Genomic DNA, 12,023 nt, shown 5'->3' with positions numbered 1-12,023 from the left:
TTCTTTCCAAGGGAAATGAAAGCCTAGTGTGTAAGCTACTGCGAACCATATGTGGTTTAAAGCAAGCTTCTCGAAAGATGGAACATTCGTTTTGATAAGACAATCAAAGAGTTTGATTTTATCAAAAACGTAGATGAACTATTCGTCTACAAAAGGGTTAGTGGGAGCGCGGTAACATTTCTTGTATTGTATTGAATTAGAGTTGACACATAACAACATAGCAGACCCACTCACAAGGCTACTTTTTGAAAGTCACTTTGATCGTCACAAAGACAAGATGGGTATTAGATACCAGAGTGATTGGCTTTAGTACAAGTGGGAGATTGAAAGGAATATTTCCTAAGTCCAATCATGTATTAGGATTTAGGAATAACTTTTTATGTAATCTATTTTGATTTCATTGATATTAATAAAAGACTTGTTTTGTTTTTATTACGGGCTCTATCTATTTAAGTGTTTAAATAAGATATACCATAGTTTAGAGTAAAGCTTTTTATGGATTATGATGAGATCATAATAGTGAGACCTAAAAAATGATAACTCTAAACTTAAATAGTTCCTGGTCATAGGATTACTAACTGGTAATTAATAATCCGCAAAGATCAGTACATATTATGCTTGCTTCATTATGAAGGATGTCTGTTCTCATAGACATTTGTGTGGTGACACTATAGCTAGTATGTAGGTGCTTATTATAGAATAAGTTCACTGAACATGACTCGCCCAGCTGAACAACTGATGGAGTTCACTCACGTGTCAGCAGTTGTTCATATAGTGATAGTTGTACAAGTATCCTTAGACTTGAGGTCATCATAGTCATCTTGTGCACACTGAACTATGCTTTGGTTTAGTTTTTAGTCTCCAGGGACAATTATTAGGGCTCTACTGGGTATAGGAATTTGTACACGAAGATAGTGTATTATCAATAAAGGATCTACCCCTTCCAGTGAAGGAAGCGAATGTTCAAGGCTGATCCACTTATGCTAGTTCAGGAATCTCTGGCCAGAGTGAATGAAATTAGAAAGGAGTTTCTAATTTGCATAGAACTAAGCATAGTAAATGGTAAGCAAGTGATTGAATTAGATAGGCTTGACACGAGATCTATGCCTTGTATTTAATCGGGACATTGTAGTGTAGAAGGAGTTTATTGTACGGTAACTATTCACTGAATAGGTTCTTGGTATTCTAAGCAGTGAATTCATATTATCCGGATAGTCGCTATATGCTGAGAAGTATCCCTCACGATGTAGAATAAATATGATTAATTAATTAATCATATTTAATAAATTAGAGAATTTATATAAATAATGATAAAATAGTTTTATTATTATTTATTTCTACTACCGGCTTAATATTGAACCTACAGGGTCACACCATAAAAAGATAATAATTTAATAGTGGAGGAATTAATTAATAATGGCTGATAATTTTACCTATAAATATACTATTATACACCCTATTTTTATTCGTACCCAAAAATCCAAAAAGTTTGGAAAACCCAATTCTATACACCTCCTTCCTCTTCCATTACATCATTTTCTTCGTGGATACCGGTGGAGTGCTTCACACTTGAGGAGCAACTGCTAAGGATCTCTGATCATTGTCTCCGAATTATTTTAAAGGTTAGATTCGATCCCTATGTTTTTACCACGATTTATATGCTTTTATTTGGATTTTATATGTGTAAAAGTGTTTTGCCATGCCTCCGCTGCAGTTTAGATTTCAACAGTTTTCGATCATTTCCCTACGAGAATAACTCGCAAGACTACAGAACGATGCCTTCAACATGTTTTATGAGATAAAAGTATCCTAGAGGCTCTTTTTGCTTTACAGGGCGTGCCTTGTGAAGGATCAATTAAAAATGATTTTAAAAAAATTAGAACATGAATATAACAAATAAATTTTAAAAATATTACAATAGCTAAGGCAACATTAAATAACCTACTGCAACACCAGAAAGCAAATGCAATGCATAAAGTGCCCTGTCAGCATGTGGGCCCCACTTGTGCCATGTCAGCACACCCCGTCAGTATTTTGGGCCCCACATGCGGGACCCATTGTTGCCATGTCAACATGCCACGTCAGCATGCTGACGTCAGTATGTCATGTCAACATTTATTAAATAAATAAAATGTCTAATGCAACGCTATGACCTCTACTGTTGCATGCTGCGCAACACTAACAGTTACTAGCAATGGTAGCTTCAATGTATTGCAACACTTTCTCCACTGTGTTGTAATAAACTGAAAATTTTGTAGATAATGCAACGCTTTTTATGCAGCGCTAGCTAAAACCGTTGCCTATGTGCACTTATGGCGTAGTGCCTTAAGAGATGTGCAGGGATGTTCTGTAGGATCTATATTTTGATTGCATCAGGCTTTAGAATTTTGAGTTTCTTTTGTACATGATGGTATTTTGACTGCCTTTATAATTTTTTGTTGGTTTGTTGGTTTCAGTGTTATAGGAGATAGATCGGGTTATTAATGATTATCAAATTATGTGATTTTGATTTTTTGGTCTTGTCTTTCTGTTTATTTGCCCAAATTTTGGAATTTTTGGGTGTATATAAATGAAATATGTACGTAAATGTATAAGGCATTAAGATCAGTTGATATATACAACTTTTTTATAACTGATGTTGAAGATTGTAAACATATCAGATTTATTTAATGAACTAATGTATAATCAAGCCACTAACATCGGTTTTCTTTTACATGTGATGTAAAAAGGTAACTTTGACATCTGTTTCATATCCAAAAGTGATGTTAGAAGACAACTTTGACATCATTTTTCTTTCTATAACGATGTAAATACTGATTTATACTTTGTAAATTAATTTTTAAAGTTCATACCTAGATCATATCAAAGATATTTGGAAAAGAATGTAATGCAATTTTTGTTTAAAAACAGAGAATATACATTAGATTGTAATCCAGAACCTATGTTAAAGATGTTCCCAGACATAATTTCACAACCGATGTCATATAGGGATATCTTTCTCTACACCTGCATAGACATCGGTCGGGAAACATTTAACATTGATTTCTGGAAGATGTCTATTGAAGTTTTTTTAGTAGTGTATAGAATACAATTGAATTATCATACAACTTATCCTTAGGGTTATCAAAATAACTTTGTCTTGTTATGTACATGCATGTCATGCATAATAGATATTCAGAAAGTTAAATGCCCATATTTCATAACCAGAAAAAACCTACAGATCAACCTGAAAAAATTTCTAGATTCTGCAAGTAAAAAATTGTTAAATTTGGAAGAAATAACTGATGCAATAATTTGCAGATTGAGCAATCAAAATTATGATAGAATTCTATTCAGGACTGAAAAAAGTCTGCAAATTCTACTGACAAAAAAATGTTAAAAAACTCTACAAATATTTCAGCAAATATAATAATGCATGTGCAAAAATTTTACAGTCCAAATTCTGCATTTTGCTAAAAACAGCTCCAAATATTCTGATAAAGCAATACACATATTATATTCTTAAAATATGTAGATTAATAGATTTGATAAGATTTCAAACACATTCTAACTAACACAATGCAAAATGTCTTCAAACTTATGAATGACCTAAATTATCTTACCATAGATTCGTCTCAAGTTCAGTAAATTATCCCCGAGGTATAATAAATTTTAAACTTAATAAAGCTAAACATCAAATATTTGAGAAAGAGTCATCAACTAAAACACTATATTAAATGAAGTTACAATCACATGCCCTACCAATAAAGGTACAGTGGCAACATAAAAACAATTTCAAAGAGTAAATACTTCAGTCTCCAATATAATAGTAATTTGAAAATGAAGTTGGACTAGTAGATTTGTAGTATTACTAATTTTTCTGACTTTCTTCACTCACTCTCCATGATCTAGATTTTTCCCGTGATGCGAGTTTAATTTTATAGGTCAAAACTCGTGGCCCTGATTCTGTCCTCTTTTCTGATTCTCCAGTTCTGTAAAATAAAATTTTGCATATACAATAGTTAAACAATAAAGACTAGTCTAATAAGTTGGCGTATGAAACATATTGCTAAATGATTTCATAATTATTTCATCAACAATAGTTTTTTTAATTATAGCGATACTACCTATATAATGCATACTTATAATTTATTTCCAATAATATTCTCAAATTTATGATTCCTAATGCTTCCAAAAGGATCAACCTTTTCTAAGTCCAAAATCAAGAATTTACTGAATCCCCGAAAAATATTGCATCTCCCCTAACAACTGCTATGAACATCAGAAATACTTCTTAATTAATGTTATTGTTAAGTAACCAGTCGCTCTAAAACCTTAAGGTAGTAGATGAAGGCCTGAACAAGATCTTATACTCTTTAATACTCTCCCTCCATCGTACGATACTTTTCGCTACGATTGACAACAACATATACAACTAATACCAATATAAACTGAGCTTTGATACCATGTTAAACTATACATAATAATGATTTTATTATAATAAGACTTGTTCTCAATTATAATAGAAGAGAGGCTTATATACCCAACAACAAAACTTAATGAAGGAAAATATTCTAATAAGGAAATTATTTTAATAATGAAACTATCCAATAATACAATATCATTATATATGTTAACACCCCCCCCAACTCATGATATTGAATCTGGAGTTTCCAAACCAAGTGACGGAGCCACGTAGCCAAAAAAATCCAAAGCTACAACACCAGATTCAAGAGCATTCAAACAAATCCAAAAAAAGAGTTACAAATTCAAACAAACAAAAAACTTCCAAATCAATCCAAACACGCAAAAACAAAAAAGAACGCAGCAACAAAAGAGAAATCGTCCAAAGACGCAAAACCCAAGAGAAATTAAAATGATCAAATCACCAAAGCAATAAATCTGCAACCACTGAAAACAATACAAAAACTTCATCCAAAATAAGACAAAGCAATCAAATCACCAAAGCAACAAATCTGCAACCATCGAAAACAATATTAAAACTGCATGCGAAATTGAATCCAAATCCAAAACCAAACTCCATATCAACCAAATACAAACTCCAGATAATTGAATCCAAGTCAACAAATTATATCTAATCGTCAACCAAATAAAAATTGTATCTCAATTTAAATTGTATCCAAATTGAATCAAATCCCGTGAAGGGCTAGTGTGCCTAAAGCACCAGATAAACTAATCCAATGTGCCTAGAATTCCAAATAAACTAAATCAATCCCCTCAAAGGCCCAATGTGCCTTGAGCACCAAATAAACTAAATATTCTCTCATAGGGCCAATATGCCTAGAGCACCATATATACTAAACCAATGTGCCTAAACCACCAAATAACCTATACCAATCCCGTAAAGAACCAATATGCCTACAGCACCAGATAAAATGAAATAGAAGGCGGAGAAGTATACAAATGTGCCTACGCATACCCACATCATCAACATAAGAAAAGGAAATGAAGATGAGGGGGAAAGAAAGAGAAAAAATAATATTATCAAGGAGCCAATATCATCAAAGTGAGATCGAGAATGTATATTAGAGTCCCAACAAAAACCAGCATAAATATTATATGAGAGTTTCAACCAAAACCAGCAGAAAAGTTGCTTGAGAGTCCCAACCAAAATCAGTAGAAAAAAACAATTTCCACCAAAATCAAGTACCCTCGAGAAATTTAACTAAATCGAAGAAATAATAATAATTATGAAGAAAAGATATAGTTCTATAACTTTTTTAAAAAAAAATATTTTCTGAATAAAAGTTTATACATTCTATTTTTATTCAGAAAATGAAAATTTTTAGAAAAAATTATAGAACTATACTTTTTATTCATCTTAAAATGTGTGTGAGACACTCTTCCATAAACGATAACAATTGGGAGGGACGGAGGGAGTAACTGATTTGAATAAGAAGAAGACAAGAAAAAATAATAATAATAACACATATATTAAACCCAATATGTGGAACCTAACCCGTTATAACTCATCATCAACCTATTCGTGATCGAATAATAGCTCTTGATATCATAATAAATAAGCAGTTGCTCTAAAACCTTAAGGTAGTAGAGGAAGGCCCGAACATGATCTTATCCTCTTTAACATTTATAATCAATTTACTCAACTCTAAGAAATTAAGATATCTTTTGCTTTCCGAATTCATAATACGATTGATTTTCTATTATCTTTTCAGGATATCAGCAACTAAAAATCTCAAAAAAGGATATTTGACCATAGGAAAGACGGCTGAATGAAAATGCGAGAAAAATTGCACGTACAATTTACATTAATTTGCATCCTAAATTAAATGAAGAATAACCAGAAATTTGGATTCACATATGTTCTAAATAAATAAAGAAAAATCATAAACTTACATCAGTTATAAATTGCTCAATAAATTTATTAATTATACAGAACGTTAAATATATATTTTTCTTTCAAAGCTAATCTTCTAGTGCACTTAAGTTTGTCTGAACACTAGAACTTGCTCTTACGCGAATCTTCTATAACGACAAACATTATTTACTTATTATATTTAATGCTTATTTACTATAATAGTGACGGTATGGGGGTGTATGGATACGATTTAATGTTGTTAGTGTTTAATTGCCTAAGCTAATATTTAAGATCTTAGTCAGTTTGTCCCTTTTTAGTTGTCACATATTCCTTTATAAAAGTCAAATTGACCAATTTTTGACGGTAGATTAAACATTACTCTTATATTACTTAAGAAACAGAAAAATATATGTTAACATAGATTAAATCTGCTTTTCGGTGATGTAATTTTTTTATTTTGTTCAATTATAAAATATTAATAAACTTCGGTCAAACTTTAGTCAATTTGACCAGGTCAAAGTTAAATGTGACAACTAAAATGTGACAACTAAAAAGGGACGAAGGGAGTATTATATTTTTATTTTCTCGGTACAACACCGAAATCAAAATAACTGATTTTCGTTACTCACTTTTCTTGAAAATTTGTTCATTTTATTGGATCATGTTGTTGTATCAAAAATATTTTATTTTTTTAGATAATTGACATTGTGATATTAAAAATAGAAAAAACTTTTAGAAACTCCCAGTTTTAGTAGTATATCAGTTTATAGAATCTAGTCAGTATATGTTGGTTTTTTTAATCTAAACATATTGTTATTTATTATTTATTATCTTAGTAGTAATTATTTGAGTTGATTTGGTCTATCACGTAGGTACGTGAAAGTAGGAGAGTAAGTTGAAATAAACATTAGAGATAGAGTAGTTTAAGGAAAGTAGGTGCTGGTTTTTAGCAACCACTTTGCACGCATGTTTCTTCTTTAGTTTATATTGTAATCTTTCAGCTAATAACAAATCAGTCGTTCAGGAACATCTTTTCTTTCAGTTTTACAAGCATACACTTATACCTATAATTATACAGGCACTAGGTTTAGGCTAACATTCTGGTATCAGAGCTCGGTGATTCCGGTGAATGCCAAAGTATATGCCTAAGTCCAGTACGATGGAAAATAGCAAAGCAAAAGATGGAACGATCGGGTTGACATATCCCATGTTGAACATAGGTAACTATACAGCATGGGCGCTTAAGATGAAGGTGTATATGCAAGCACACGGGGTGTGGATTGCTATTGAGAGTGACGACCCAAAGTTGCCTGTAGAAGATCGGACAGACAAAATCGCTCTTGCTGCTATCTATCAAGGGATTCCGGAGGATGTTTTGTTGTCTGTAGCCGAAAAGAAAATGGCTAAGGAGGTTTGGGATGCCGTCAAAACCATGTGTTTGGGCGCTGATCATGTAAAAAGAGCGAGAATTCAAACTCTTAAGGCAGAGTTCGAGACATTGAGCATGAAAGATACATAGTCTCTCGATGACTTCTGTATGAAATTAAATGGTTTGGTGACAACCATTAGAGCTCTTGGTGAGGAGGTCAAAGAGGCATATATTGTGATGAAATTGTTACGAGCAGTTCCTACGAAATTTCTGCAGATAGCTTCGACAATTGAACAATTCGGGGATTTAGAGACTATGACCGTTGAAGAAATGGTTGGATCCTTAAAAGCTCATGAAGAACGCTTACGAGGTCAGGTGGAACCGAGTGGTGGTCAACTGTTATTGACTGAGGAAGAGTGGTCGAAGAGGGAAAGAGATGATGCAAAGCTGCTTTTTACACGGGAAGAATGGCTGAAACATTCAGGTAAAGGAAATGGGTCATCTGGGTCGAAGTTTCGAAGAGATTTTGGACATGGAGGACGTGACAAAACTAAAATCAGATGCTTCAATTGCCAGGGATATGGCCATTATGCTGCAGATTGTAAAAAATCACGACGTGAAAGGGAGAATAAGGAACAAAAGGAAGAGGTAAACATGACCCAGATGCAAGATGATGAGCCCGCACTTCTGATGGTAGAAAATAATGAAGAAGGTGAGAAAGTAATGCTGATCAATGAGGAGCAAGTAGTTCCCAAGCTAAACCACAACGTTAAGACAATGCAACCAGCCTTAAATTTGTGGTATTTAGACAATGGAGCTAGCAATCATATGACGGGACAATTGTCAAAATTCCGAGAAATAGACGAGAATGTGAAAGGCAAGGTGAGGTTTGGAGATGGTTCTACTGTATCAATAATAGGAAAGGGGACAATCCTCTTAAAGTGTAAAAATGGAGAAGAGAGATTGTTGAAGGATGTTTATTACATTCCTATGTTGTGCAACAATATCATCAGTTTAGGGCAATTAGCTGAGGAAGGAAACAGGGTTATTTTGAGTGGGGTTCATTTGTGGATCTATGACAAAGGAGGAAGACTGATTATGAAGGTAAAGAAGTCTGTAAATCGCTTGTATAAGATTATAATCGAGAGTAGTAGTTAAGAATGTCTGCTGTCACGGAGTGATGAAATGGCTTGGCTTTGGCATGCTCAAATTGGACATGTCAATTTCAATGCCATGAATATGATATGTACTACCAAAATGGTGCATGGCTTGCCTGAGATTAAAATACAGAATGAAGTGTGCACTGGGTGTTTGATGTCGAAACAAACCAGAAGATCTTTCCCAGGCCAAGCAACCTATAATGCTAAGAAGGTACTAGAACTTGTTCATGGTGATCTATGTGGCCCAATCTCGCCTCCTACTTCAGGAGGAAATAAGTATTTATTTCTGTTAGTGGATGACTACAGTCGGGTGATATGGGGGTATCTATTAAAAAACAAAGACGAAGCGTTTGAAGCCTTTAAAAGATTTAGAGCACAGGTAGAAAATGGAGAGGAACGAAAGGTGCAAACGTTCAGAACTGATAGAGGCGGTGAATTCATTTTAAAATAATTCACCTCCTATTGTGAAGAAGTAGGCATCACCAGACAATTCACTGCGCCGTACTCGCCTCAGCAGAACGGTGTGGTTGAGAGAAGAAACTGGATAGTCATAGAAATGGCTCGGAGTTTTCTAAAGGAGAAGAAGTTACCACTAACATTCTGGGGAGAGGCCATACGACATTCGATTTATGTACTAAATCGTTTGCCAACTCGATCTGTTTCGGGGATGACACCTCACGAGGCATGGTCAGGTATTAAACCAAACATTGGGCACATTAGAATTTTTGGTTGTCTAGCATACATGAAACTACCATCTGTTCATACCACAAAGCTGTCTGATCGAAGTAAGTTGGTAATCAATCTCGGTAAGGAACCTGGATCGAAAGCGTATAGGTTGTATGATCCGAAACAAAATGTGATTCATGTTAGTCGTGACGTGGTGTTTGAAGAAAGCAAAGCGTGGCCATGGGAAAGTAACAAGGAGATAGACGGAGAAACTCGTGAAACTTTCACTATCTTTGGCTCGATCACAGAATCTGATAGAAGCACTAATATTGAAGAAGACCATTCAGTTAGTCCAATGTCTGAGAGATCAAACACGACTAGCTCAGAGTCTGTTCGTACACTTTCGTCGTTTGGGACAGGTTCGACAAGCTCAGATGTTGACACCGATAGTGCACCAAAACACTACAGATCTTTGAATGAAATTTATGATGAAACTCAAGAGATTGAGTTGGAAGATGAGGAGCTAATGCTCACTGGTATGGATGAGCCCAGGAGTTTTACTAAAACAGCATCTGAACACCACTGGAGAGAGGCGATGGAATGTGAAATTACTGCAGTGGAGAGAAATAATACTTGGAAGCTGACTGAGCTCCCACCTGGTTGAAAAGCTATTGGGTTAAAATGGGTATTCAAAACGAAGAAAGATACGAGCGGGAAAATTGTCAAGTACAAGGCTAGGATTGTGGCAAAGGGTTAAATCCAAAAGCAGGGGAGAGATTTTGAGGAAAACTTCGCACCAGTTACACGCCTCGAAACTGTTAGGATTTTACTAGCTCTGACTGCCAGACATAGTTGGGAAGTGCATCATTTAGATGTCAAATCTGCATTTTTAAATGGAGAGATCCAAGAGGAGGTGTATGTTACGCAACCTGAATGGTTTGTTAAGAAGGGGCAAGAACATCTCGTGTATAGGCTGATCAAGGCACTCTATTGTTTACGACAAGCGTCCTGTGCCTGGTATGAAAAACTGAGTAAATATCTTGAGGAACTGGGTTTTGTGAGATGTCCCTATGAGCATGCAGTGTATACGAAAGCAAAGGGTGAAGATGTTGTGATCATCGGAGTATATGTCGATGACTTACTGGTTACAGGAATAAAACCATCGAGTATAAGAGAGTTTACAGACCAGATGAACAGGAGGTTCGAGATGAGTAACTTGGGTAAGCTGACATATTACTTGGGTCTGGAGGTTAAATAAGGGGCTGATAACATCCATCTGAAACAAACGGCCTATGCGAGAAAAATTCTCGAAAAAGTTGGGATGTGGAACTGCAATGCCACTAAGCTTCCCATGGATCCTAAGGAGAATATCAGCAAAGATGAAGGAGGACGATGCGTTGATACTACACATTTTAAAAGTATGATTGGAGGCCTACGCTATTTGGTTCATACAAGGCCGGATATAGCCTATTCAGTCGGGATTGTGAGCAGGTATATGGAAAAACCCACTGAGATGCATCTGCTAGCAGCAAAACAGATTCTTCGCTACGTTAGAGGTACGCTAAACCATGGTCTAGTCTATAATAGAGGCAGTGGAAGTGAGTTGTTGACAAGATATTTCGACAGTTACCTCGCTGGACATGATGAAGATCGAAGAAGCACTGGGGGCAAGGTGTTTTATTTGGACGACAGACTGGTAACATGGGCATCACAAAAACAAAGAAGTGTAGTACTTTCATCCTGTGAAGCTGAGTTCATGGCGGCAACTGCAGCTGCATGTCAGGCCATTTGGCTGCGGAAAATGGTGAGTCAGGTTACTGGTAAACATGTTTTGCCAGTAATGTTGTATCTTGACAACAAGTCCGCCATTGATCTGACTAAAAATTCTGTGTTTCACGGACGAAACAAACACATTGACATCCGTTATCACTTTATACGTGAATGTGTAGAGAATGGTGATATACTTGTTAAACACGTCAGTACGGATCTTCAGCGAGCTGATGTTTTGACAAAAGCATTGCCTACTGCCAGGTTTGAGAAGATGAGGCTGTTACTTGGAGTAACAGACTTGCAGACAGTAGTTTAGATTAAAGGGGAGAAATGTTGGTTTTTTAATCTAAACATATTGTTATTTATTATTTATTATCTTAGCAGTAATTATTTGAGTTGATTTGGTCTATCACGTAGGTACGTGAAAGTAGGAGAGTAAGTTGAAATAAACATTAGAGATAGAGTAGTTTTAGGAAAGCAGGTGCTGGTTTTTAGCAACCACTTTGCACGCATGTTTGTTCTTTAGTTTATATTGTAATCTTTGAGCTAATAACAAGTCAGTCGTTTACGAACATCTTTTCTTTCAGTTTTACAAGCATACACTTATACCTATAATTATACAGGCACTGGGTTTAGGCTAACACTATATAGGGTGATGGATCTTTATTTATTTCTTTTTGGACTTTTGTTATTGAACTAGTGTACTAGTGTGGAAGCTCGGCCTCAATATCTATACTTT

General features: G+C 35.0%; 3 protein-coding genes across 3 annotated transcripts; all 3 read left to right on the top strand.

Annotated features, from left to right (window-relative positions):
• The first annotated feature begins 7,856 nt into the window (after positions 1 to 7,856).
• On the top strand, positions 7,857 to 8,846 carry LOC141700220 (uncharacterized). The gene has a single exon (XM_074504040.1). The coding sequence runs from the start codon at positions 7,857 to 7,859 to the stop codon at positions 8,844 to 8,846; it is 990 nt and encodes a 329-aa protein (XP_074360141.1).
• A 558-nt stretch (positions 8,847 to 9,404) lies between these two features.
• LOC141700219 (uncharacterized) lies at positions 9,405 to 10,178 on the top strand. The gene has a single exon (XM_074504039.1). The coding sequence runs from the start codon at positions 9,405 to 9,407 to the stop codon at positions 10,176 to 10,178; it is 774 nt and encodes a 257-aa protein (XP_074360140.1).
• Positions 10,179 to 10,835: 657 nt separating this feature from the next.
• LOC141700218 (secreted RxLR effector protein 161-like) lies at positions 10,836 to 11,600 on the top strand. The gene has a single exon (XM_074504037.1). The coding sequence runs from the start codon at positions 10,836 to 10,838 to the stop codon at positions 11,598 to 11,600; it is 765 nt and encodes a 254-aa protein (XP_074360138.1).
• Positions 11,601 to 12,023: the final 423 nt, after the last annotated feature.

Source organism: Apium graveolens, unplaced genomic scaffold, assembly GCF_009905375.1.
Source record: "Apium graveolens cultivar Ventura unplaced genomic scaffold, ASM990537v1 ctg1928, whole genome shotgun sequence".
Classification (NCBI taxonomy): Eukaryota; Viridiplantae; Streptophyta; class Magnoliopsida; order Apiales; family Apiaceae; genus Apium; species Apium graveolens.
This window is presented reverse-complemented; position numbering and strand designations above follow the sequence as displayed.

What these genes read in the sequence shown, in the direction of transcription:
- LOC141700219 (XM_074504039.1), top strand. Translation starts at nt 9,405, where the DNA reads ATGGCTCGGAGTTTTCTAAAGGAGAAGAAGTTACCACTAACATTCTGG.
- LOC141700218 (XM_074504037.1), top strand. Translation starts at nt 10,836, where the DNA reads ATGTGGAACTGCAATGCCACTAAGCTTCCCATGGATCCTAAGGAGAAT.
- LOC141700220 (XM_074504040.1), top strand. Translation starts at nt 7,857, where the DNA reads ATGAAATTAAATGGTTTGGTGACAACCATTAGAGCTCTTGGTGAGGAG.